Source organism: Oryctolagus cuniculus, chromosome 6, assembly GCF_051225735.1.
Source record: "Oryctolagus cuniculus isolate XC-2025 breed Fujian yellow rabbit chromosome 6, ASM5122573v1, whole genome shotgun sequence".
Classification (NCBI taxonomy): Eukaryota; Metazoa; Chordata; class Mammalia; order Lagomorpha; family Leporidae; genus Oryctolagus; species Oryctolagus cuniculus.
This window is the reverse complement of record NC_142872.1, coordinates 5,550,895-5,578,529: the sequence shown is the minus strand read 5'-3', so window position 1 is coordinate 5,578,529 and position 27,635 is coordinate 5,550,895. Positions and strand designations below refer to the sequence as shown.

The 27,635-nt window shown below is 52.5% G+C and overlaps 1 protein-coding gene across 3 annotated transcripts in view; it reads left to right on the top strand.

The window, feature by feature from the left end:
- The window catches only part of LOC149125987 (uncharacterized), a 171,737-nt gene that overhangs the window by 120,663 nt on the left and 23,439 nt on the right, over positions 1–27,635 (top strand). For all 3 annotated transcript variants that reach the window (XM_089334801.1, XM_089334800.1, XM_089334799.1), the window contains exon 3: positions 15,130–15,329. In XM_089334801.1, the coding sequence (XP_089190927.1) occupies positions 15,130–15,329 (200 nt within the window). The remainder of the gene's footprint in view (positions 1–15,129; positions 15,330–27,635) is intronic.

Here is a 27,635-nt window from a genome sequence, read left to right as displayed (position 1 = left end):
TGGCATGATCATTTTTTGTAACTCTGGGGAAAATATGGTGTAAATGATAAGCTCAATAAAAACAACGAAAAACAAAGAGAAGAATATTCTCCAGAAAGAATAGTAAAAAAGACAAATAGAATCAAGGAAGGAAAAGAGGAGAAAAATTAGAGGCTGATGCAGGATTTCTACCACTCGGAGTACAGAATAGAATTCTAGAATTCTAGAAGGAGCAAACGAAGCAAGCAGAGGGAAAGAAGTCATCAGCCAAATTAGTCTGTGACATTTTCCTCCAAACTGAAGGGTGTGTTTCTTTAAAAAAATTTTTTTATTATTATTTATTTGAAAGGCAGACTTAGCAAGAGGGAAGGAAGGACAGATCTCTCTGCTGATTTCTCCTGGAGCTTCTGGCCTGCTCCTATCTGCACCAGTTCCAATGATCATCATTGGATTTCACTTCATGGGCCATCTGTGCACCCTGAATTACTGGGAGAGGATTTACATGGCTGGCTGAGGATTTGAGACTGAACTCATAGTGCATAGGAAACTAAACAAGTGGGGGCTGGCACTGTGGTGCAGTGGGTTAATGCCCTGGCCTGAAGCACCATATGGGTTGCCAATTCTAGTCCTGGCTGTTCCTCTTCTGATCCAGCTCTCTGCTATGGCCTGGGAAAGCAGTAGAAGGTGGCCCAAGTGCTTGGGCCCCTGCGCCCGCATGGAAGACCTGGAAGAAGCTCCTGGCTCCTGGCTTCGGATCAGTGCAGCTCCGGCCATTGCGGCCATCTGGGGAGTGAACCAGCAGATGGAAGACCTCTCTCTGTCTCTACCTCTCTCTGTAACTCTGTCTTTCAAATAAATAAAAAATAAATCTTAAAAAAACCAAAAAACTAAACAAGTGAAAATACAAAAACAAAAAATTATTCCAAGGAAAAATAAGATTGTTCAATTAAATAAAAATAAGTATGGCCCATATGTGATATGTGCTTTTATCATAATTTACATAGAAATAACTTGAATTCAAAATTATTATTGATATAATATTATATATAAAGAGTGGTGATGGCTCCAGTGTTTGAACTCACACCATCCACTTGTGAGACCTGGACTGAGTTCCTGGCTCCTGGATTCAACCCTGGCTCCATCCCAGGCTATTTCCTTGCTCTGGCTCGCTTGTTCTCTGCCTTTCAAAAATAAAAATATATAAAGCAGAAATTGACACCTTGAACAAGTAGGCCAAAAACTCACCAAAAAAACAAAGAGTAAGGATCTGTAAGGTTTAAACACCCAGTTAATTAGTTTGACATAAATGGACATCTTTTCAAATACACATGCAACGTTTATAAAATTTATCATGTATAGGCCATAAAACAAATCTCAGCACATTTGAGAGGATTAAAATAACACAGACCATGCTTTCTGAATACAGTGCAATGACTCAGTAATACTACCAAAATGCCATATGATGGGAAGTGAGGAAGGTTGTTATTTTTCAGCGGTCTCCAGAGAAACAATGGAGGGGTAGGGAGAGCGAGCTACAGAGGGTGTGGGACAGCTGCCCCACCCACCCACCGTGTACTGTTTGAAGACACTGGATTTCCTTTCTGAGAACGAGAGCATTCATTATTAACCATAGGCCTGCAGGAGAACCAGGCAAGCCATGCCCGGGTCCAGGCCAAGCTCCCCTCGTAGAAAATGGGCTTGGGAGTTTCTGAGTTAGGGCAGTTGCGGCCGAAATGGGTGGAACAGGCGGCAGACGTAGTGAGCAAAGAGCAGAGGTCTTGGGGGAGTCTTCTGAGCATGCGCCATGGCAAATCCTGGCTTCACGCATGTCACACGTTCAAAGATGGCTGCGGAGACGCCGGCAGCGGTGTGCTCTGAGCATGCGCCGTGGGAAATCCTGGCTTCACGCGTGTCACACGTTCAAAGATGGCTGCAGAGACACCGGCAGAGGTGCGCTCTGAGCATGCGCCGTGGCAATCCTGGCTTCACGCATGTCACACGTTCAAAGATGGCTGCGGAGACGCCGGCAGCCTTGTGCTGAGCATGCGCCGTGGGAAATCCTGGCTTGACGCACGTCGCATGTTCAAAGATGGCTGCAGAGAGGCCGTCAGGGGTCTTTGGTCCCTACAGCATGCGGAGCTGAATGGAACTCTGCAGTCAGGCTGAGGGGCTCTGTGACCTGTGTAGACCACAGTTAACGAAATTAGCCACAGCCACTCCTGTGCAGTGTTTTGAAGGACCCTGGAAGGATAGCCATCATGGAATTGCAAGTTACTAACAGGGAGGCAGGTGACTATTATGGGCTGTTGATGTGTTAGGGAGCCTGGGATACTTGCTGTGAAGCCAGGGGGTCCTTTGTTGTACGTGGTGATGGAGAGAGACAGACCGATGAGGACTGCAGGGGTGCTGGGAGGGAAAGGAAAAACACACACGATGTAACTGTCCTGAGGCTGGGGCAGAGGAGAGGAAAATACAGGATGAAGCGTTCATTTGTTATTACACTGCGAAAGGGCCTATTTGAACACTGCGTGAATGTGCAGAGCAGACCGCTCCAGTGTCAGTTCCCTCATCCGGTCCCTAGAATACCTTGCCAGTGTGCACCCTGACGAGCCAGGGAGAACTTCATTCTTTAGAAATACACAGAAGGCCAGCCCGGCCTCTCGGGCAGCAGCCTGGGGCAGACAGCCGTCTGGACAGGCACCCCGGGCAGGGCAGGCCAGGCCGCCCGGCTGCTGGAGAGCTTTCTCCCGCTTTGCTCACTCCTTGCTTGTCTGTCTGCCTCGTTCTTCATGGTCACGAGACCAAGCAGAAAAGAGAAACTGTGACCCAGTAGACTGCAGCACTCAAAACCCAGCAGAACCCGTGTGGGGGACCTGGAAGAAGCTCCGGCTCCTGGCTTCAGATCACTCAACTCCAGCCGTTGTGGTCATCTGAGGAGTGAACCAGCGGATGGAAGACCTCTCCCTCCCTCTGCCTCTGCCTCTCTGTAACTCTGCCTTTCAAATAAATAAATCTTTAAAAAAACAACTCAACAGAGAGGAGAGCTGCAGCACAGGGAGTGTAACGCAGGCGCTTCGCTGTTCCTGTGAAAGAGAAGACTCCGCCAGACTCTGGGGGACGCTGCACAGACCTGAGCGACGCTAGCTGCAGGCTCTTCCTGGCGCTGCTCCTGCAAAGTTGACGCCAGGACTGCTGCAGCAACACGAGGGGTTTTCTTATGGGAATGGGCTCGCGACTGTGGAGGCTGGCCAGCCCCGGGGGTGCCGGCTGCACACTGAGGCCCAGGACAGGCAGTGATGTGGCCCAGCCTGGGAGAGCCAGGGATCTCCTGCGGCAGGTCCTGGGGCTCAGAGCCAGGGACCCTGCAGTTCTGATGTGCAAAGGGAGGAAAAGATGGTGTCTCAGCTCCAGAGGAGACAGCAGATGTGCCTTTCCCCTGGCTTTTACCCCGACTGGTCCTTCCAGCTGACTGGGCAGTGCCTGCCCGTCTTGGCTGAGGGCAGGTCTTCCTTACGCAGTCCAGAGACTCAAACGTTCATCTCTTCCAGAAGCACCCTGAAGTAATGCTTTACTCGTATCTGGGTGTCCCTCAACCCAGTCATGTTGACATGTAAATTAAGCACAATGCCGTACTCTAAAATAGCCCATGAATCAAAGATTAAATTACAGAAATTTTGTTTCCTTTTTATTTATTTGAAAGGCAGAATTACAGAGAGAGAGAGAGAGAGAGAGAGGAGACCGAGAGAGAGATTTCTATCCACTGGTTCACTCCAAATGGCTGCAACTGCCAGGGCTGAGCCAGGTCAGAGCCAGGAGCCCGGAGCTTCACGTAGGTGGTAGAGACCCAAGAACTTGGGGCATCTTCCACTGCTTTTCCCGGGCACATTTACAAGGAGCTGGACTGGAAGTGGAGCAGCTGGGACTTGAACCAGCTTACCTATGGGTTGCTAGCACAGCAGGTGGCGGCTTAACTATCCACTGGTTGACTCCCAATTGGCTACAATGGCCAGGGCTGCGCCAGTCCAAAGCTAAGAGCTTCCTCCAGGTCTCCCATGCGGGTTCAGGGGCCCTTGGGCCATCTGCCGCTGCTTTCACAGGCCACAGCAGAGAGCTGGTTTGGAAGTGGAGCAGCCGGGTCTTGAACTGGCGCCCATATGGGATGCCGGCACTTTAGGCCAGGGCGTTAACCCGCTGCGCCACTGCGCCAGCCCCAAATTACACAAATTTGAAAGATTAGCCCAGTATGATTTGAAAATGCAACTCCAGTAGCGGTTGGAGGAAATTTGACAGCTTTTACATATGTTAGATTCTCAGTGTTTTAGGCCCCAATAAGGCAAAGAGGCAAATGGTTGAGACAGGAAAGTTGTGTTGAAAACAACAGGATAGCAGAGAAAACCAAAGACAGGTACAAAGTACACTTGGACAAGGTCAGGCCCTGAGGTGATGGGCAGTTGTCCTTTTATACCCCTGGCCTGAGAAAGGGCCATGTGTATATGCAAAGACCCACGTCCACAATGGCAATTTGGGCCCGGCCAGGCAGGATGGCCCCTCGACAGGTGTTTGTTGAAGTCAGCAATTTATGATGTAGGCCCCTATCAGCCCGGGATGTTCCGGACAGTTGGGACAGGTGGGCGGCCGTAAGAGCCAGCGCCAGCGCCAGCAGCATCTTAGGCCATAAAATTGCACTGTGACATCTTCAGAATTGTTCCTAATTGGGACTTGATTTGCCAGGTGTGAAGTTAACTATTTCTGTCCCAGCAACTCAGCAAGTCCCAACAATGCATAGATTAGAAAACAGAAACAAGGGGCTGAGTTTGTCACTCATTCCAAGAATAGAAAGTGAATGGTAAGAGGCCAGTGTTCGCCTTACTGGGTTAAGTATGATGGCATCCCATATTGGATCTCTGGTTGAGTCTTGGCTGCTCCACTTCTAATCCAGCTCTCTGCTGATGCACCTGAGAAAGCAGCGGAAGATGGCCCAGGTGCCTGGGCTCCTGCCACTCACGTGGGAGACCCAGATGGAGTTCCTGGCTCCTGGCTTACAGCCATTTGGGGAGTGAACTACTGAATGGGAGATTTCTCTCTCCGTGTCTCTTTGTCTCTGTCTTTGCGTCTCTTGCTCTCTTTCTGATGTTCTGCCTTTTAAATAAATAAAGTTTTAGAAAATTACAAACAGTTCTGGTCTCACATAGATCCACACATAACCTTAACCAAGATGTGACAAGCACAGCGTGAGAAAATGAAGTAACAAGTGAATTTTCTTGTTGAGCAGCAGCAAAAGTGCTAAACAAAATACTAGCAAACTCAAATCAGTGATGTATAAACACGCTATCATCATCTATTTTGGATATATTGGGTTTTTCTCTGGAAGACAAGCTTGGTTTAATAGGAAAAAAAAACTTGGTTAGAAAAGTCAACTTTCCAGGAATAAAGGATAGTAAAATTCTGTTTCTTGCTAAGAAACTGTAATCAGTCATTTTTTTGTATTCCTGTTTGTGTGCCCCCCCACACCGCCCCGTTCATTTTCCATTTGGATGAGGCTGATTTTCTGGTTTTCGTCCCAGACGTGTAGGAGCCCTGTGGGCAGCAACACCCCTAGCCGTGGTCTGCTGTTTGTGGTACCTACAAGCTGGTGACTCTCCAGGTCTTCCTGAATGTATGGTCCATCAGCACGCCTGGAGAGGGAAAGATAAACTGATCCTGGGTCCAGTCCCTGCCTTCTACGAGGGACAACACCTGCTACCCTGTCCCCCAGGCCAGCGCAGGGCCTTCCTGAGCAAGCTTCCGTCCGTTCCAGTGAAGCCCGGCCGACACGCCTTCGCTGTGAAGCCTCTTCTCCGCTCTCCCCGGCTCGCCTCTGACTCCCTTAGCCCTGAATCAGCTCTCGCGCTTTCTCATTCATGTATCTGGTGCAAGATAAAAGCTTCCAAGGCTTCCTTTAATTGTTTTTTTTTTTTTTAAAGGTTAAAGACGCTCGCCTGAGCTGTGCTCTCGTAACTAGATTATTAACTGCCAAAGGGCAGACGCTTTGCCTTTTATATTAGATTTGGGAAAGAGCAGAGAATTGTAAGTGTGTTGATTCCCGATGCCCCTGTAGTCGTCTTCCAGGCAGGTCCCGTGTGGAGTTCTCAGGCCTGAGCTTGAACACGTCAGTGCGTCATTGCTTGTGCGCTGATTGTAATGGTGTTGATGGACACACTTCACTGGTGGAAGTGCGTTTCCCTCTGTTTTGCCGCCTATTTTATTGCCTTAGAGTTGGAGGGAGGAGAAGAGGGCTTGCATTGTGTCTGGTGCCCCACTGAAATTCCGTAGGTTGTCCGTGGGAGGAGGGCACGGGTGACATGCATGCCCACACAGGACGTTAATAGACGGTAACTCGGGCTTCTGATGCCTGGGAGGCAATATTATCTACCTTTGTAGAGGATGTGCTCAGAATTGTGGATTTTTTTCCCCAAGAAGGATGGTGAGGCTTTATTTATCATCCTTTCCTGCCCAGGTTTTAGGACAGCTGGCCTGCGTTTGCCGCATCACGTGTTCCCGAGGACGCGCCTTCTGAGGCTCGGACCATGCATCGACCGGGGACTGGCGTGTTCGTCCTGCTGTGGTCTCAGCAGCTTGCTGTGGCCCCTGCTGGCGGCCCCTCATCGAGAACAGCAGTGTGCTGTGGCGGCAGGCGGGCCCCAGCTGCTGCTGTGTTTGGATCCTCCCGGGCTGCTTTCCGAGGGTGAGGGAAAGCTAGATTCTGACAGGGAGCTGCTTCTGGTGTTTTGAAAAGTAGTATGTGTTCGCTCACCAGCAACAGCCTCTGAACTGTCCACATAATTGAAGGGTGAATGGCCTCTGAGCGTTGTGCCATCCAAGGCTACTCACTAACACAGTCTTGGGACCCCTGGACTCTGCGCCATCACCTGCCTGTGCGGGGATGCAAGCCTCCTGCGTGGTGGCCGGAGCACGGGTCTGAAGGGAGACTCCTGCTGCTGCAGGGCTGGGCACCCTGCCTCGTGGCCTGGCTGCGGGTTTTGGAAGGCAAGTAGAGTAGGGAAGCAAAGTCCATCGGACCCCGTAAGCAGAGACTGACTTGGTAAGCGAATGTCGTGAGGTGAGCCTTGTGGCACAGCAGGGACGCTGTGGCCGGGGATGGCCACGCCCCATTTTGGAGTGTCTGGTTTGAGTCCTGGCTGCTCTACTACTGATCCAGCTTCCTGCTAACTCACCCTGCGAGGACAGCAGGTGATGGCTCAAGTGTTTGGGCCCATCACCCATGTGGGAGGCCCATGGTGGAGTTCTTGGCTCCCAAGTTCAGCCAGTTGTGAGCATTTGAGGACTAACAGAAGATATGTCTCTCTCTGTCTCTCTGTTGCTTTGCCTTTCAAGTAGATGCAAAAATAAATGTTAATAAAACACTATTCCATACTGAGAGAAATGTGGATTTGGCCCAGGGAAATTGGCTGTTTTCACTTTTTTACAGTAATGCTAATATTAAGTACAAAACTATTGTGTGAAATCTTAGGCAGCAATTCGGTGCCACGTGCTTTGATTTTTGACTTGGTCGTTGTAAGAGGTACATCTTGGTAGCTGGAAGAGAGCGTGTCTTACCCATATATCTGTGTCCCGTTCAGTTGTCTAGCATGGATTGTTAGACACCTGCAGGTTTAGCGCAGCAGTTACAGTGCCTGCCTGGTGTCACCGTGCCTGGTTAACACCCAGCTCTGGCGCCTGACTCCAGCTTCCTGTGTTGTGAACCTGAGAGGCAGTGGTGATGGCTCACCTGATTGGATTCCCAGCAGCCAAAGGGGAGACCTGGGTTGAGGCCCCTGCTTCTGGTTATGACCCAGCCCAGACATCGCTGTGTCAGGTATTTGGGGAATGAACCAGTGCGTGACAGTTTTTTTTTTTTTCTTCTCTTTCTGCTTCTCAAATAAATTAATTTAAGCGATTTTTTAAAATGTGAGATATGATCAGAAAATTGCCAGTGTTGGATGGTTCGCTCACCCTTTGCCAAGGATAATCTTAAGTGTTCTCTTTGTTTCAATTTGATTTAACCCTCACAACCAACCTGTAAAGCATATGTTATCCCCATCTTTTGTTTTATTTTATCTTATTTTTAAAAATTTATTTGAAAGGCAGAGTTACAGAGGGGCAGAGGCAGAGAGAAAGAGAGAGAGAAATGTTCCATCAGCTGGTTCAATCCCCAAACAGCTGCAACGGCTGGAGCAGGGCCGATCTGAAGCCAGGAGCCAGGAGCTTCTTCCAGGTCTCCCACACTGTGATTGTCACTGCTGTCTTGCAGGTGGGCCTGGGTACACCAGAGACTTTGCTGGCCTTGCGCTCACTGGACGCCTGCACTATTTGTGCCTTGGGTGGATAAGCCTGGTCATTCAGACCTTGGAGCCCAGCCACAGGGTGGCACTTGGAAGATGAGCTTGAAGCACCAGGCTTAGCTGCCAAGTCCACAGCAGGGCTGGTGGCCCTGTGTTTGCCAGGCTGTCTGTTAGCACACTCTGAGAGCAGGGTTTCCCAGCAATGTCTAATCTGGGCCCAGGCGCACTGGACTTCCACACTGCAGGGTGCTGTGCAGTCAGCGTCCTGCCAACTTCTCCCCTCTGCCGGGTTCCAGGGAGTGTCAGCTTCTCCCCTCGTGTCACAGCTTCTCCCCTCTGCCGGGTTCCAGGGAGTGTCAGCTTCTCCCCTCATGTCACAGCTTCTCTCCTCTGCCTGGTTCCAGAGACTGTCACGGCTTCTCTTTTCCGGATTGTCTCATGACCACAAAGAATGAGGCCCACAGACAGGGATGAGTGAGCAAAGCGGACGAGGTTCAAAGGGGCTGCCCCGAGGTTGCCGCACAGGACTGGCCAGGACTGCCTGGCGCGGGATATTTTATGAGTGTTTAAAGGAAGGATTTCCTCTGACTGGTTAAGGCCTACACTGATGACATGAACCAGTCGGGGGACTGATAGCAGAGCAGCCTGTTTTGCATAGAGGTTCCCAGTACAGGACTGACAATATCTGAAGGTCACATTGTATCTGTTTCTCCAGGCCCTAGGGCTCCTGGGGGGCTACACCCTGTATGTTTCTTCCCCCCCTTCCCAGGGCCTCCCAGAGTCCCTATCATAAGCACATCAAAAAGTTCGTGGAAAACAGAATGAAACGATAAGCTGGTTTTTGGTGCAAAAAATTGAAATCCATGCATATATGTATATTTTATGTGTGTACTACATATGAATTTCTCAATATGAATATTATTTTCAGATAGGAAATGTGACCTTTTTTTAATTTTTTGACAGGCAGAGTTAGACAGTGAGAGAGAGAGATACAGAGAGAGAGTTATAGATAGTGAGAGAGACAGAGAGAAAGGTCTTCCTTCCGTTGGTTCACCTCCCTAATGGCCGCCACGGCCAGCGCTGTGCCAATCTAAAGCCAGGACCCGGGCGCAGGGACCCAAGCACTTGGGCCACCCTCCACTGCCCTCCCAGGCCACAGCGAGACCAGTACGTCCAAGGCCGAGGAAGGCCTGCTGGCTGGAGCCTCGTGAGCGAGAGGACAGTCATGGTCTCTGCTAGGGAAAGGAGTGCACAGCCTCCTCCTTGAGGGGCATGGGCCTGTGCGGGGGTGTAACCCCGAGTCCATGGGGACGTCCCCGCGCTGTGCAGGTAGCAAAACACCAATCATATTGAAATTGCCTCCCTGCTGCTTCTTGCCCTTCAATTCTCTCTCCTTTTTAAAGTGGTTATTTATTTGAAAGGCAGAGCAACACACACAGAGAGATTTTCCATCCCCTGATTCACTCCCCAGATGCCTCCAACAGCCAGGGTTGGGCCTGTCTGAAGGCAGGGGCCGTAAACTCCAGCCTGGTCTCCCACATACTTGGGCCATCATCTGCTGTTCCCCAGGGAAGCCGGATCAGCAGTGGAGGTGGGACTCAGTCCCATGACTCTGATGTGGGGTGGGGGCGTCGCAAGCGGCACCTTCCCCGACTGCGTGACGACACCCACCCCCACTCACAAGAGCAACGTTATGCAGAACTGGGGAATTAAAAATCTGGTAGTGTGTGTGCAAAGCTTCTTCTGATGAGGAATAAACAACTTGAGTGTTAGGCACGGAGTTTTGTGTTAGTTCACAAATACAGATTCTAGAGATGAGAGAGGAACCCCTTCCTCGGCTCTCACTGCAGACTTCATGAAAGTGAAATCTAGGGGCCAGCACTGTGGCTTAGAAGGTTAAGCCTCTGCCTGCAGTGCCAGCATCCCATATGGGCTCCAGTTCGAGACCCAGCTGCTCCTCTTCCGATCCAGCTCCCTGCTAATGCACCTGGGAAAGCAGAAGAAGATGGCCCAAGTCCTTGGGCCCCTGCACCCACATGGGAGGCCTGGAAGAAGTTCCTGGCTCTTGGCTTCAGTCTGCCCCAGCCCTGGCCGTTTCAGTCACCTTGGGAGTGAATGAACAGATGGAAGATCTCTCTCTGTATCTCTGTCTTTCAAATAAATAAATACATCTTCTTAAAAAAATGAAAGAAAGAAGAAAGTGAAATCTGAAAGAGTAAGTCATAGGCCCCCACCCTCTCTGCCGCCCCAGCACCGTAGCCAAGAAAAGAAGTAGGAAACGTGGAGAGCCCCAGACAGCCAGAATGCAGTCCTGCCTGTTCTTGGACAGCCGGGATTAGGACACGGGATTAGTCTTAACACTGAGTCAGCGTTCGCCGTCTCTCACAGTATCTGTTATTCCTCAGCTCTTGAAATCTGTCGGAAAGCAGGCCAGCAGGGAGGATGGGAAAAGAGAGGGGGAGCCTGCAGCCTGTCCCTGCCTGCATCACGGGGACCAGTTCAGGTCAGCGGGAGTGGACGGGGGCTGGCCCGAGGCCGAGGATGAGCCTTGGAACTTTAGGACCCAGCAGGCCTCTGGGGGCAGAGGAAGGTGGGTGACCACCAGGCCCAGTTTTCCAGGGTTTTCAGCAGCAGTGTCGCAACCTGATGGCCAGTCTTTGTCTCAGGTTGTCTCAGGATGATGACTTTCATCCAGAAAGACCTGAACCAAAGACAGATGAGGGGGAGCGGGAGCAGGTTGCGGCTTGCACCTGCCCTCCTCAGGGTGCTGTTTCGATGGCCGTGGCTCCTCAGCAGAGGGTCCAGTCTCGTCCTGGGCGGTCACTGGGGCCTCATGCCTGCTGCTGAGGACAGAGCCTGGCTAAGCTGCTTGTGTGATTCTGCAGCGGCCAGGTTTGGGTCTGTTAATGTGGCATAGTGGATTACACCATGACTGCCTTATCCCAGAGTCACTGTGTTTCACTATTAGAAAATGCGGCGTCCTGTTTGCATAGAGAAGAAATTTAATGTGGAATCTATTTAGGTTTTAGACAGTGATTCCTAGGCCGGCGCCGCGGCTCACTTGGCTAATCCTCCACCTGCGGCGCTGGCACTCCGGGTTGTGGGGAGCAATCCGGACTAGACTAAGTTACTCGAATTAAGACTTATTCTATGCATCTGCTCTCCCACAATATGGCGCTGGGAGAGAAGTAAACAGCTTCTGCACAGCTGCCTCCAGTTCAACTAATAAACTGTAGGACTTGCTCCTGATTGGAGGAGAGCAGCGTACTCGGCGTGTGGGCAGCCGAGTTGGGATTGGCGGAGGAGGACTGTAAAGGAGGAGAGAGACGGCATGCACCAGGAACATCTATGGGGAACATCTAAGGGAACCCGTGCAGCCCCCGAGAAAGCCGGCCGGCGGTGTGCCGCTCCCCTGCGGAAGTGGGGAATGTGGCCAGGGGGAACTGCCCTTCCACGGAGGTGGAAGGGATAGTAGCCAACCCGGGAAGAACCAGCAGCAAACCCGGGGAGGGCCGAGCAGACGAAAGAACAGCGCAGGGTTCAGTGTCGTTCCTCCACGAAGAGGGGGAGCGACACCGGGTTCTAGTCCCGGTTGGGCCGCCGGTTCTGTCCTGGTTGCTCCTCTTCTAGTCCAGCTCTCTGCTGTGGCCCAGGAGTGCAGTGGAGGATGGCCCAAGAGCTTGGGCCCTGCACCCACATGGGAGACCAGGAGGAAGCACCTGGCTCCTGGCTTCGGATTGGCACAGCACACTGGCCATAGCGGCCATTTGGGGGGTGAACCAATGGAAGGAAGACCTTTCTCTCTGTCTCTCTCTCACTGTCTAACTCTGCCTGTCAAAAAAAAAAAAAAAAAAAAAAAAAAGCGATTCCCATGTTGTTCTTCCAGGTTAGAAAGTAAAACCCTGGTGTAGTACAGCCATGGATGATTCCACAGTTCCTCCGATCCGTGTGTATTAAATGACTGATACCTCACAGGCCACGTGCATGGTGCTGGGGATACCACGGATGAGGCCCGGCCGGTGTCTGTCTTACCCATAAGATGGGGGTCACGGTCCAGTGTGGAGGTGCACTTCTCGACTCTGACCTCAGGCAGCCCTGAGCTTGCCAGCCCCCTGGGGTCGGGACGAACAGGCAGCAGTTCAGCAGACGATGGGAGCCAGGGAAAGGAGGCCTACCTGAAGGACCGCAGAGCCGGCTGCACCAGCCAGATGATGGATAGCACTGGGAGAAGCAAACAACCGCTGCCGTGGCAGCTGCTGCTCCTGCCACACGGCCCATGGGCAGGACCGACAGGGGGCGCTGCGGAGCGTGAGCAGCGGGGAGCACCTGCAGAGGGTTCTCGTCATCACAGTGGGTTCACCGGTGCTTGAGAAGGGGCCAGCACATCCACTCAGAGCCCGCTGTGCTGCTCCAGTGCAGTGCGCGAGACTGTACTCAGGAGGTAAGGCGTGGTTGGTGAGCGCTCTCATTTCTCAGGGAGCAGGGACTCGTCTTGAGTCCCTTTGTTGTCATCAGAAGCCGTGGGTCCCAGACCCTCAGAGTGAACGACCACGGCAGGGGACTGCAGTTAATCATGCTCGCTGCCGAATCCCCCGGACCCAGCAGAGAGTCAGGCTGTGGACCTCGGTGGTGTTGTCTGTTCCACCCAGTACAGTGCCCTTCCACTGTTCAGGAAATGGCTCACCTTAGGAGCCAGGAAACACATTTCTCTGGGCTCTCTTGCAGCTAAGAAAGGCATGTGACCCGGCTCCAGCACCCAGGTGCACTCAGAGGAGATAGCCACGTGGAAATGAACAGAACAAGAGCACAAGCTTTTCTCCAATTCGGTTTTTCTAGCAAGCGTGACAGCTGAAGTGCGGGGCTTTCTGCTCCAGGAAGCCTGCCCTGAGCACCTGCTGCTGTTCTCAGCTCGGCTGTGTTCAGCCGCCCTCCTCTAGGGCCACTTTTCTCATTGTACTTCCCCACTGTGTTATAATTTTTATTAAAAATATTTATTTGGGAAACTGTTACAGAGAGAGGGCAAGAGAGAGGGAGAGTGAGAAAGTAAGAGCAAGTGAGCTTCCATCCACTGCTTCACCGTCCAGATGACTACACAGCTGAGGCTGGGCCAGGCCGAAGCCAGGAGCCAGGAGCTCCATCTGGGTCTTCCCCGTGGGTGTAGGTGGCGGGGGCCCAGGTATTGGTCCACCTGCTGTTGCTTTCCCAGGTGCATTAGCACGGAGCTGAACTGGAAGTGGAGCAGCTTGGACCTAACTTGCTTATAAGGGATGCCAGCGTTGCAAGTGGCGGCTTAACCCACCACACCACAACGCTGGCCCTTCATTGTGTTGCAATTTTTAGCTTCTTGCTAGGTGTGCTCTGATAGGTAAGATAGGGGTCATAACAAAGAAACCCAAAATATACAGTGGGTCAAACGTGGTGCAAGTTTCTACCCTAATCACACAAAGTCAGCACACAGCAGCGCTTAGCGTGAACAGAAGCTCTCTTGTGGTTCCACCCTTTGTACACGTGGCCTGCAAGGCTGCCAGATACTGGCAGCATGGAGAATCAGGTCCTGAGGGCGTAGGAGCACGGCCTGGAGTGACGCTTAGCACTGCCGCGTGTGTTCATTGGCTGACGCTCAGCTGTGAAGCGCAGTGTGGCTGTTGGTAGCCTCCTCCAGGGAGGAGTGTGTGGACACTGGCAAGGGACGCCAGGTGCCGTGCCTCGACTTCCCCTCTTCTTCCTCGGCTGGGAAAAGCATGTGGAGATAACTAGCCTAAGCTGCCCCCCCCGACAGAAATGCGGAGGTTGCTATAGTAACCCCGTGCCTGTCTCTCCAAGGCTGCTTTGCCAAGCATTTCTGTTTGGGGGCACAGATTCATTGAGTGGTTATTTCCCATGCTCGGCCTGACACCGCGTCTGTGTCCAGGCTCCCCGTGTCTGTGTGAGCGGGGGCCTGGGCCAGGCTCCCCGTGTCTGTGTGAGTGGGGGCCTGGGCCAGGCTCCCCATGTCTGTGTGAGTGCAGTCCTGGGCCAGGTCTCCAGTGTCTGTGAGAGTGGGGGCCTGGGCCAGGCTCCCCGTGTCTGTGTGAGAGTGGGCCCCGGGCCAGGTCTCCAGTGTCTGTGTGCCGTCCTGGGCCAGGCTCCCCGTGTCTGTGTGAGAGTGGGCCCGGGCCAGGTCTCCAGTGTCTGTGTGCCGTCCTGGGCCAGGCTCCCCGTGTCTGTGTGAGTGCCGTCCTGGGCCAGGCTCCCCGTGTCTGTGTGAGTGCCGTCCTGGGCCAGGCTCCTGTGTCTGTGTGAGTGCAGTCCTGGGCCAGGCTCCCCGTGTCTGTGTGAGTGCCGTCCTGGGCCAGGTCTCCAGTGTCTGTGTGAGTGGGGGCCCGGGCCAGGCTCCTGTGTCTGTGTGAGTGCAGTCCTGGGCCAGGCTCCCCGTATCTGTGTGAGTGCCGTCCTGGGCCAGGCTCCCCATGTCTGTGTGAGTGCAGTCCTGGGCCAGGCTCCCCGTGTCTGTGTGAGTGGGGGCCTGGGCCAGGCTCCCCATGTCTGTGTGAGTGCCGTCCTGGGCCAGGCTCCCCATGTCTGTGTGAGTGCAGTCCTGGGCCAGGCTCCCCGTGTCTGTGTGAGTGGGGGCCTGGGCCAGGCTCCCCGTGTCTGTGTGAGTGCCGTCCTGGGCCAGGCTCCCCGTGTCTGTGTGAGTGCAGTCCTGGGCCAGACTCCAGTGTCTGTGTGAGTGGGGGCCTGGGCTCCATGTGGGTTCTGAAGGGTCGGAGGCTCTGAGCGCGGCCGGTCGGCCACTCTAGGCCAGTGGCTGAGATGTCTTTGTTTTCTCTGTTTCTCCTGGATGCAGGTGCCTTCTCCGTGGCCGGGGAGAGCTGGGAATACGACTGCGGAGCCAGGGAGCTGCAGAGCCTGGACTTGCAGAGTCAGTCTGCCCTGCAGAAGCCTCTGGAGTGGGGCGGACACCCTGTGCCCCAGCAGGCGGCCTTCCTCAGGCTGCGGGCGCAGGCCCCGCCCTCGCGCGGAAGCTGCGCAGAGCTGGCCAACACGGTGAGTACTGGTTGGTTCACGGAACGCGTCTGTAGGCTCATGTGTATTACGCTGCGAGTGTTCACCCCTGAGCTCCAGGGGGTCAGTCGGGTACTGCGTTTTTTATTGAGCTACACATTGTCCCCTGCCAGCACCGCCAGTAACGTTAAGTGCCCCAAAGTTGCCAGCACTAGGGCCTCCTTCCCATCACTAAGGCAGAGTGGACATCCACAAGGTGTTGTAGGCAAAGTCTGTAGCTCGTTCACACTTACTTACTAGAGTTACCCTCGGCAGCTTCCCATCACAGGGGAATGCCCGCGGCCCCAGACATTGCAAGCTGGTAGGAGCTACTTCTTTCTGTGCCCCAATGTGGACTTTACTCCTTTACTCACTTGAGAAACAAAAAGGAAAAGTTTCGTTATTGTTCCTGTTGACACTTGGGAAGTATTTTCTGTTGGGACGACTTAGGATTTGATTGAACCTTGCCTTTTGTCTTGAGAGGGGTCACTACTCCAGACGGGTGGTGTTTGGGGCTGGTGGCCTGGCTATTTTGGGGGAGTGTGGACAGTGTATAAGTTGACCGCTGTAGGAACGGCCTGGACACCTGTCTGGGTCTTTGGAATTGCAGTATGCGCAGCCGAATGAGCCTCTGGGCAGCCTTGGCTTCTGGGAGTTACTGCCTGCTGTCGCAGAGACCGGAGCTTGGCAGACTTTATACTGGACACACATTTTCAGTTCTGACATTTGTTGAGGTATTTGAAGAAACTCATATTCCCAAATATGCTAGCAATAATTAAAATACAATAATCAGCCGGCACCGCAGCTCACTAGGCTAATCCTCCACCTGCGGCGCTGGCACCCTGGGTTCTAGTCTCAGTCCCTCCTCTTCCAGTCCAGCTCTCTGCTGTGGCCCGGGAAGGCAGTGGAGGATGGCCCACGTGCTTGGGCCCTGCACCCGCATGGGAGATCAGGAGGAAGCACCTGGCTTCTGGCTTCAGATCGGTGCAGCGCACCGGTCGCAACGCACCGGTTGCAATGCACTGGCCGTAGTGGCCACTTAGGGATTGAACTAACGGAAAAAGGAAGGCCTTTCTCTCTCTCTCTCTCTCTCTCTCTCTCTCTCACTGTCTAACTCTGCCTGTCAAAAAGTTTTTTTAAAAAAGGGTCATTAGGCAACAGACTAAGAAAACCCAGATAAAGTGAGGGCTTCAGTTGTAACCATGTGTCAGCACTGCTTCATTAATTGACGAGTAAACCATGATAACATAAGATCCTAAAAAACAGGGAAAACTGGGGTATCTGAGAACTCTGTTCTACCTTTGAAACTTTTCTGTAAATCTAAAGCTATTATAAAACAGAAAATTACCAAAAACACATATGGGGCAGGCACCTGGTGCAGCGGTTCAGACACCACTTGTAATATCCATAGCGGAGTGCCTGGTTCAAGGCCCATGTGTTCCACTTTCCACCCAGCTCCCTGCTGCTCACATCCTGGCAGGCGGCAGGTTATGGCTAATGTGCAGGGATCCCTGCCCTGCATGGGGGACTCAGAGCTCCTGGCTCCTGGCTTGAGCCTGCCCCGCCCCTGACTGTTGTGGCCCTCTGGGGAGTGAACCTGTGTTTGCAAGATTCTCTCTCTCTCTCTCCCTCTCTCTCTCTCTCTCTCCTGTGTGTGTGTGTGTGTCTGCTTTTCAAATAAAATGAAAAGAAGCAAATAATTTAAAAACAAGAAACCACATAGACCTCCCTGCTAGGAGGCGATGGTATCTCGCAGAGCCTGTGAAGGCATCCTTGGTCAGTGCACTGTCCCCGCCTGGCCCCCGGGGCCGTTCCTGCTGCGCCGAGCAGAGAGCTGTCGCCGCCCTCCTCTCCTGTGCTTGGGAGCCGGGGCAGTATCCGCACACGTCCTCTCTCGGGCACCTGGACTTCGGCGCTCTACTTCATCAGCTGATTCTCTGTCAGAACGGACAGTGAAAACCGAAACCGCTGTTACCCACTGGTGAGGGTCACCTGCTGTGGAGGGTTCAGGTTCAAAGCCTGCTGGTGTCTTCCGCAAAGTCTGCAGGGGCGCTGCTTCCTGCCTCTCGTGGCTTTGTTCTTTAACATCTCCAGTGAGCTCCTGCGCTGATTTATTTATTTATGTCTTCCTTCCTTTCTTTCTGTATTTAATTTGTTTATTTATTTCAAAGGCAGAGTGACAGAGAAAGAGGGAAACACCCCCCCACACACATACACAGAGACACGAGGGTGGGGGGGTTTCCATCTGTTGGCTCGTTCTCCAAATGAGTGTGATAGCCAGGTCTGGGTAGGCTGACGCCAGGAGCCAGGAACTCCATCCAAGTCTCCCACATGGCAGGAGTCCAAGCACTTAGGCCATCTTCTGCTGCTTTCCCAGGCACGTTTGCAGGGAACTGGATCAGAATCAGAGCAGCCAGGGCTGGAACTGGTGCTCATATGGGCTGCTGGCTTTGCTGGCCACTTAACCTGCTGCACCAGACCCCCATCTCTTGTCTTACCACAAATGGAGGTCAACACTTGGCCTTATTTCTGCTCATGGGGGAGCTTGAGGAAGTAGGCATTTGTGTTACTGCTTAAAGAAACAGGAGAAAAAGCTCTCAATGCGCAGTGCCCACGTTCCTTGGAGACAATCACGTGAACTACTGTGGCGTGAATGTATTGCAATTAGTACTTCTTGAGCATGTGTAATTCTGAAGTGTTTTCTGTGACCAAAAGAAGAAATTTGAGACTTGTGCATTTGCTGCATCCAGTGGCAACTCTCGTCTCTGAGCCATTGTATTGTCATGTGGTCTCTGTGTGTTGTTTGCTTGGCCTCGGAGCTCATGATGAGCTGTAGTTGTGTTGTCGTGTGGTCTCCGTGTGTTGTTTGGTTGTCCTCGGAGCTCATAGCGAGCTGTGGTTGTGTTGTCGTGTGGTCTCCGTGTGTTGTTTGCTTGGCCTCGGAGCTCATAGCGAGCTGTGGTTGTGTTGTCGTGTGGTCTCTGTGTGTTGTTTGGTTGTCCTTGGAGCTCATGGCGAGCTGTGGTTGTGTTGTTGTGTGTCTCTGTGTGGTGTTTGCTTGGCCTCGGAGCTCATGGCGAGCTGTGGTTGTGTTGTCGTGTGGTCTCCGTGTGTTGTTTGGTTGTCCTTGGAGCTCATGATGAGCTGTGGTTGTGTTGTTGTGTGGTCTCTGTGTGTTGTTTGGTTGTCCTCGGAGCTCATGATGAGCTGTGGTTGTGTTGTCGTGTGTCTCTGTGTGTTGTTTGGTTGTCCTTGGAGCTCATGGCGAGCTGTGGTTGTGTTGTCACGTGGTCTCTGTGTGTTGTTTGGTTGTTCTTGGAGCTCATGGCGAGCTGTGGTTGTGTTGTCATGTGTCTCTGTGTGTTGTTTGGTTGTCCTCGGAGCTCATGGCGAGCTGTGGTTGTGTTGTCACGTGGTCTCTGTGTGTTGTTTGGTTGTTCTTGGAGCTCATGGCGAGCTGTGGTTGTGTTGTCCTGTGGTCTCTGTGTGTTGTTTGCTTGGCCTCGGAGCTCATGGCGAGCTGTGGTTGTGTTGTCCTGTGGTCTCTGTGTGTTGTTTGGTTGTCCTCGGAGCTCATGGCGAGCTGTGGTTGTGTTGTCGTGTGTCTCTGTGTGTTGTTTGCTTGGCCTCGGAGCTCATGGCGAGCTGTGGTTGTGTTGTCACGTGGTCTCTGTGTATTGTTTGCTTGGCCTCGGAGCTCATGGCGGAGGGCAGTGTGGGAAGCTGCCCACTGGGGCGTGGCATGTGGGTGTATAGGGCAAAACCCATTGAGAAGTCCCCAAAATGGCACCATTGAAGCTTGGCACCTTGGCCTTGCCCTTGCAAAGCAGGAGGGAAGAGTGCCACAGAGCAAGGGGAATCCTCTTCCTCCTTGGTGTCCCTCCAGCGCCGTCTGCTGGCAGGAGAAATGTTGGCAGGGTCCAGCTCCACTCGCACCAAACAGAACAAGAAAGGCAGACTTGGGCGTGGGCAACAGACTGATAACAAGGACAGGTAGTTTTGGTAATGAGGGGCTTCTGGTAGCTTCCTTACAAGCCTTTGACTTTTTTAAAAAATATTTATTTACTTACTTGCTTACTTGAAAGTCCAGGATGAGAGAGAGGCAGAAAAAGTCTCGCATGTGCCGATTCACTGGAGCCAGGAATGGAGCCAGGAACTCCATTTAGGTCCCCGGTATGATCTCTGGTGGCAGGGACCCAAGCACTTGGCCATCATCTACTGCGTCCTGGTGCATTAGCCGGGAGCTGGATCAGAAGCGGCACCGCCAGGACGTAAATTAGGCTCTCTGATAGGATTGGTGGGTATCCGAAGGGGCCACTTAACCACTGCGCTACAGGGCCTGCAGCACCATTTACCTTTCTCCTTTTCTTAAAGGTTTATTTATTTATTCGAAAAACAGAGTTAGAGAGAGAGAGGGAGACACAGAGATCTTCCATCTGCTGCCTCACTCTCCAGATGGCCTCAGATGGTGCGGGGTGGGAGGGAGGGGTGAAGGAAGGAAGCTGGGCCAGGTCTAAGACAGGAGCCTGAAACTCTGTCCAGATCTCCCATACCCAAGCGCTCTCCCAGGCCCATTAATAGAGTGGGATCAGAAGTAGAGCAACCAGGACTCAAATGGGCACTCATATGGGATGCTGGCATCCAAGATGGTGGCTTAACCTGCAGCACCACAATGCTGGCCCCCAACAAATTAATAATAATAATAATAATAAACCTTTCTTTTAAAAATTATGTCATGGAATTGGGACATTACAAATAAAATATTGGAGTTTCTAAGTAAAGGGCTAAGGAAATAAGGTCTGGAATATGGAGTTGATAAGCATTTCCAGCCGGCGCCGCGGCTCAGTAGGCTGTAATCATAAGATTACACAGAGGTGGCCGGTGCCGTGGCTCAACAGGCTAATCCTCCGCCTTGCGGCGCCAGCACACCGGGTTCTAGTCCCGGTCGGGGCGCCAGATTCTGTCCCGGTTGGGGCGCCAGATTCTGTCCCGGTTGCCCCTCTTCCAGGCCAGCTCTCTGCTGTGGCCAGGGAGTGCAGTGGAGGATGGCCCAAGTGCTTGGGCCCTGCACCCCATGGGAGACCAGGAGAAGCACCTGGCTCCTGCCATCGGATCAGAGCGGTGCGCTGGCCGCAGCAGCCATTGGAGGGTGAACCAACGGCAAAGGAAGACCTTTCTCTCTGTCTCTCTCTCTCTCTCTCACTGTCCACTCTGCCTGTCAAAAAATAAAAAAAAAGAAGAAGCATTTCCAGACCTAGAATTGTCACTTCCAGATGACTGAGTGATGGAGAAAGACAAATGGAACCTGGCTCTGTGGAGGCCCCACGCGTGGCTCTGTGCACCGTGTCCAGGGCCCTCCCCCAGGGTCTCAGTCGATGCTGCCGTGAGCACAGGTGGCCCCCCAGGCTGAACCCAGGTGCTGCGCCCTGCACCCTGCTCTCGAGGCGGCCTGCCTACCTTTGTGTGCTTTGGCTTTAGCTCAGCCTGTTGTAAGATTTCATCTTGTAAATCCTGTGCTTAATGTTTCTCTGCAAAAGTCATTTCCATTTTCACAGGGGGAAAAGATAATCCTGAGCTGTGCAAATGGACTCGTGTGAATGTAAAAGCTGACAGAGCTTCGTGTGTCTCTCGGCAACTCCAAGCAGGTTTTCCCCAGTGACCTCTGGGAATTGTCACTTGCGTCCAAACCGTGGCGTGCCGAGCTGCTGTCCGATCGCAGTTATGGGCAGATGTCATGATCTGAACTTTACCTGCTACAACGTCATAGGTCACCTAGGAAGACGCTGCACGGTCGTGTGTTTCAGCCAGTACAGGACATCTTGAAAATGTGTGTGAAGGGGCCAGTGCTGTGACATAGCAGGTTAAGCTACCACCTGTTGGGCCAGCATTCCATATGGACACCAGTTCAAGTCCTGTCTGCTCCACTTGCGATCCTGCTCCCTGGGAAAGCAGTAGAAGATGGCCCAAACATTTGGGCCCCTGCACCCACGTGGGAGACCCAGATGAAGCTCCTGGCTCCTGGCTTTGACCTGGCCTAGCCCAGCCATTGTGGCCATTTGGGGAGTGAACCAGTGAATGGAAGACCTCTCTCCTCTGTCTCTCCCTCTCCCTTTCAAATAAATAAAATAAATGTTTACTAAAAAAGTGTGTATGAAGAAGTCAGAGGTGACAGAGGAGAGGTAGGCAGGGTCTTCCTGTTGGATCAACCTCGCGGGCAGTCTTTACGCCGCAGTTTGGGGCTTGTGTCCCCTCCTCTCCACTCTGGCTGGGCAGTGAGGAGGGGTTTTGCCTCTTTTCTTCCTCGCTCCACCCTCCACCAGCTGTGAGTCCTGGCAGGGAGTGGAAGACTGCACGACTAATGTCCCTCCGACTCCCCCGACAGGGGTCCCTCGGCCCAGGAACCTTTCTAAGGTTAGAAACTTGCCTGCTGGGCCGGCGCCATGGCTCACTTGGTTAATCCTTCGCCTGCGGCACCGGCATCCCATATGGACGCCAGGAAGGGCAGTGGAGGATGGGCCCTGCACTCGCATGGGAGACCAGGAGGAAGTACCTGGCTCCTGGCTTCGGATCGGTGTAGCTCCGGCCGTAGCGACCATTTGGAGGGTGAATCAATGGAAGGAAGACTTTTTTCTCTGCCTCTCTCTCTGTCTATAACTCTACCTGTCTGGATGGACTTCCTGACTCCTGGCTTTGGCCTGGCCCAGTCCTGCTGTTGTGGCCATTTGGGGAGTAAACCAGCAGATGAAAGCTCTCTCTGTCTCTGTCACTCTGCCTTTCGTAAAAATAAAAATGAGTAAACATGTTTTTAAATTATACAGAATAATGTGTGTAGAATTTGTTTAGAAATATCAGTTCATGAAAAAAGATGAGTCTTTGAAAGACTGCCCCCCCGTGTGGCCCCTGCTCTGGCCGTGGTCAGGAGAAGACAGAGCTGCTGGGAGGCAGAGTGGGCCCCCCTTGTCCTCTCCCTGAGACCTCCCCTCTGGGCTGTGGGTCACCCTTCTGCTCTGCTGGGTGGTGCTGGGTTCTTCTTGTGTCCCCAGCCCCCCCCTGCGGTGCTAATGTCCAGCGAGAGCGCCCCAGTGCCCAGGGCCAGCTTGTTGAAGTGGTGACATCTGTGCAGGCCCCGGGCTCTCTTGGCTGCCTGGACCTCCCAGGAACCCAGGCCCCCCAGCATTCAGTGTCTGGGAGGCCAGTGCTGACCCGGCACAGCAGGGGGCAGGGGTGCTGCCAGCCGGCATCCTTCGGCATCTGCCCTGGTTGGCTGGCGCTTTGCAACACCAGCTGTGTCTTCTGCCCTTTCGGCAGGCTGTTGGACTGAGTGCAGGAACATGGTTCTGGGGCCTGATGAGAGTGTTGGCACTGACTGACAGTCGGTGGGACACCAGCAGGTGTCACTGCGTCAGTGAGGTGTTGTTTCTACATTGGTTCTCGTTTTGTTCTCTTTCCTACTGTCTTTGGGCAAAGATCCCTGATGAATGGATTTTAAGACATTTTAAGCACACTAGGGGGCAGTGGTCCCATATTTAGACGTCTGATCGTCACCACTTCCTGTGCTTTTTTCTGCCGTGCCTTTGACATAGTGGAAGGGAAGAGGAGTCCCCCACGTGCTGTGAGTGCCGCTTATTCTGCTGTGTTTTGTCCACACAGAGCCTTGCGGCACCCTGCCTCCCGTTTCTTACCGTTTTGTCTTCCTGCTTCCAGTAACTCCTGTCACTGGGGCTTTGACAGTGGAGCTGTTACCAGCTTCCGAATGGTTTGTTGCTTTTGTTAAGAAAAGGCAAAGGAGAAATAGGAAACACACATTCCTAATTTGGCATAGTAAGATGTTCTGTCTTTGTACCTTGTCTTTGAGAATAAAATCATGAATTAAGAATGAGGGAGGGGGCCGGCGCAGTGGCTCACTTGGTTAATCCTCTACCTGTGGCGCCGGCATCCCATATGGACGCCGGGTTCTAGTCCTGGTTGCCCCTCTTCCAGTCCCTCTCTGCTGTGGCCCGGGAGGGCAGTGGAGAATGGCCCAGGTCCTTGGGCCCTGCACCCGCATGGGAGACCAGGAAGAAGCACCTGGCTCCTGACTTTGGATCAGCGTGGCGCCGGTTGTAGCAGCTATTTGGGGAGTGAACCAATAGAAGGAAGACCTTTCTCTCTGTCTCTCTGTCTCACTGTCTATAACTCTGTCAAATAAATTAAAAAAAAAAAACAATGAGGGAGAAGAACATGTACAAATACAGTGGCATGTACCTTATATGTGTAGAGGTGTTAAAAGACAAACCTTAGGGGCATGTATTTGTGCAGTAATTGAGATGCTCATATCCAATAACAGAGTGCCAGGGTTCGAGTCTCAGCTCCACTTCTGATCCAGCTTCCTGCTAGTGTGCACCCTGAAAAGCTCAAGTAGTTGGGTCCCTGCCACCCACGTGGAAGACTTGGATTAAGATCTGGGCTTCTGACTTCTTCCAGATCCAGTCCCAGCTCTTGTGGGCATTTGGGGAGTGAAACAGCAGATAGAAGATCTCTGTCTCTGCATTTCAAATAAATGAAAATAACTGATTTTTTTATTTAGAAAAGGAAGAACTTTACATGGCTTACATTTAGCAGAGTTTAAGTGAGCGAAGATTGATTCACTTTGGGCAGCCCTCAAAACCAGAAAAGGTTCAGAGATTCAGGCGGCACCGCGGGTCGGCAGCCTCTGCGGACAAAACTGGAGTGGGGGATGGACACAGCTTGATTGGTTGCAGCTCAGAGTTTCTGTCTTTGCACATGGTCTGATCAGCTGGCTGCCTGTGATTGGCTGAAGCTTAGCTGCTGTGATTGTATGGGACTCAGCTATTTGCTACAGAAGTATATTCCTAAATTAGGCTTTCAGTTAGCTTCCTTCCTAAGATTGCAGTTCCATATGTTAGGACTCAAAATACGAAGGCATTCTCCGGCCAAGTTTAGTTTAACAGAGGCAGAAAACCGCAAGCTGGAGTCTGCAGGGCTGCCTGCGCCCCAGGATCACTAGGGAATCTTGCTGCCGCTTCTTCAGAGCTGCCTGCCCCTCCTGCCCCCACGAAGTCAGGGCTGTGCTGGGTGCTAACTGCATGGCTGGGAGTGGACGGGGTAGGGGGTGGCGCAGCTGAATGGCCCAGGATAATGGATTGCAAGAGGAAAGCTCAGGGACATTACGTATCCCAGTGGATTATTTATGAGCATGCCTTTGATGGGATATAAGGAGCCTAGGAAAAGGATTTGCTTGAGAGAGAGAGAGAGAGAGAGAGAGAGAGAGAGACATAGACATTTACTGTGTTAGTTCACCATGCTTACTCTTAGGCGCAGGAGGGAGATAAAATACAGGGGTATCTTATCCAGTGAAGGCTTTGGATTCAGCCAGCCAGAGACCGGGGTGGGAGGAAGGTTGTCTGACCCGGTGTACAGCCCCCGCTCTGCAGCATGGGGACGGAGGCGCCCTCTGTTCTGCTCTTGGTGTTGCTGGCACACACAACACACATGCACGTATGCGTGTGCTGCGTTTTCTCTGCTCTGATTCCGTGCTCTGAGTCACTGGAGAGAAGCGAAGCGCACGGTGGATTTATGTTGGCCCTCTTGACATGGTTGTGTAGTTATTTGTCCTTTAACGACGACAGGGATGGTTAGCGTTAAATGCGGAGAAAAATGCACCTGCCACGTTGACACCATCTGAGGCATCTATCAAAGATGCATGTGGGTCTCAGAGGCCTCAGTCTGAGTGCCAGGATCGCTGGCTGCTTTCCTTACTGGACTTGAGAGTGGAGGGGAGAGGGGTTGGTGTGAGAGGGCAGGGCTGCCTTCACTTCTCAGCTGGTCCTCAGGGGCACAGGGTCACCACTCCCCAGCCCCATCTCTCCTGTGTCTTGGAGGTCATTGGCTTGAGCCCATGGATCAGGGCAAGGCCTTTCCTTAGGGAAAGAAGCAGGCAGGACGGGTCTCTGCTACTGTGATTAATAACTGGCCACATTTGTTAAGTGGCTTTAGCAGGTATCACCCAGCCCCTCGTCAAGCCTAACCCTCCCCCCACACACATACACACACCAGCTGTCACTGAGGGTCCCATTCGCTTCTCAAGGGCTTCTGCATGAGCTGGGCTTCAGGTAGGCTCAAGAAGTGGACATTGCCAGCTACACCTGCGTTGAGGGAAATGGCTGTTTGTTAGCCATGAGGTTTTATTCCATGTTTATAGATGTCAGTAACAATATTTTCACACTGAGGAATAATAATTGCCCTTTCTATTCCAAATGTCAGCTCCCTATGTCCGTCAGTGTCAGCTGTCAGTCATTCTGTCCCTGCTGTGGCCCCACCGCAGCCCAGATTTGGAACTGAGAAGTCCACGGTCACTGGAGAATCGGTGAAGAATACGGATTTGAGTCAGGGACGGGGACGCAGACGAGATGTCTACCGCTTGACCCCTGCCCCCAGTACTTCCTCCAGAAGTGCTGTCCTCCCTCGCCCTCTTCACGTTTCCTCTGCCTCTGCCCCCTTCCTCCGAGCACTGCCGTTTGCTCACTTCTTCTCTTCTCAGGAGGGATGCAAATACCTCACATTCTGTGTTGTAATTTAGAAACCATTATTTGTTACTGATCTTTCTGAAAAAAAAATTATTTAAAAGGCGGAGCTACAGAGCCGAGGACAGGGTATGGAAATGGAGAGATCAATCTTCCATCCTCTGGGTCGCTCCCCAAATGGCCACAATGGCCAGGGCTGGACCAAGCTAGCACTCCATCTAGGTCTGGTACTAAGGGCCCAATCACTTCGGGCCATCTTCCACTGCTTTCCCAGGCACATTAGCAGGGAGCTGGATCGGAAGTGGAGCAGCCTGGACTCTCACTGGCCGTCACGTGAGATGCCTGAGTCACGGCTGGCAGCTTAACCTGCTGCCCTGCAGTCCCAGGCCTTTGTTGCTAAATTTATCCATAGCGTCTTATGCTTCCACTTTGCACGTTTATCAAAGTGTTCCTTTCAGAGAAATGCAGCACTGTCCCTGGGGGATATGATTTTCTTGTCTTGTAGAAACAGGCATTATTGACAGAGCTCTTAAATGAGGCACCATTTACAGAATCTCAACTCAAAATACTCCTGATAAAATCCATCCTGAGTCAGACACCTTGTGTTTCACCAGATACTTGAGGGGCTCGTTCACGTGAGAAAGGACGGGTGCTGAGAGTGAGTGAATGAAAGTGCAGGGTGGACCTCACGTAGGCCTGCTGTGGCTGGACGCATCCCTCTCAAAGTTCACATTGCCCCTTCCTCCCCGGTGTGGTAGTTTCTGAGAGGTGAGGCCCTTGGGGGAGTCTTGCAGTAGGCTGGAGGGCACAGGTTGTGCCCTTTGGGTCTTCCACCCTTTCTGCCACTTGAGGGTGGCAGCAGGGCCCTGTCCCGGAGGCTCTGGGCACTTTCACCCCAGACTCCCGGCCTCTGGTTCTGCGAGAAGTGAATTTCTGTTCTTCAGAAATTGCCCCGTCTCAGGTATTTGGTTACAGCAGCACACATGGACCAAGAGCACACCCAAATGATCTGTAATAAAATAGAGGTTTCTGTTGTGTCTTCACTCCCTTTTCCATGAAGCCAGAAGTAGCCCTTACCATCCAGCTCTGGGACCAGCGTGGTGGCACAGTGGGTTAGCCTGCTGCTTGCAGCACCAGCATCCCATGTTGGGTGCTGGCCTGAGTCCCAGTTACTCTGCTTCTGATCCATCTTCCTGCCGATGTGCCTGGGAAGACAGTGGCAGATGGTCCCAGAAGTTGGGTCCTTGCTACCCGTGTCGGACACCTGGCTTAAGTCCCTGGATCCTGGCTTTAGCCTGGATTCTGTTGCAACCATCTGGGGTGTGAATTAGTGGATGGAAGGTCTCTCTCCACCTCTGTCTCTGAGTCTTGTCCGTCTCTCTGTCCCTCTCTTTCTCTCCCGTGCCTTTCAGATAATTTGTAAATCAATCAATCAATCACCTTAGAAACAAAACACACTGCTCTGGTTCTTCTCTGTGACCCCTGTTATTCCTGTCTTGGTTTCTGCTTAGATGTATGACATTCAAACCATATCGCACGCAAGTGTTTTTCCTGCTGATGGTTTTTAATCAGACGAGACATGTCATTCACAGCCACAGGTGTCCATGACGCCATAGCTCGTGTGTTTGCTCCTCGCTTCCTGGCCCCGGCCCCGGCCCCACACCCACGGGTAGCTCAGGTTGTCTTCACTGCAAAGTGGTCACATTGCCCAGCTGCCCCTTGTCCAGAGATCAGATCCGTTACGATCATGGCTCTGGTTGGACCTTGCTGGCTAAACATGCTTTCA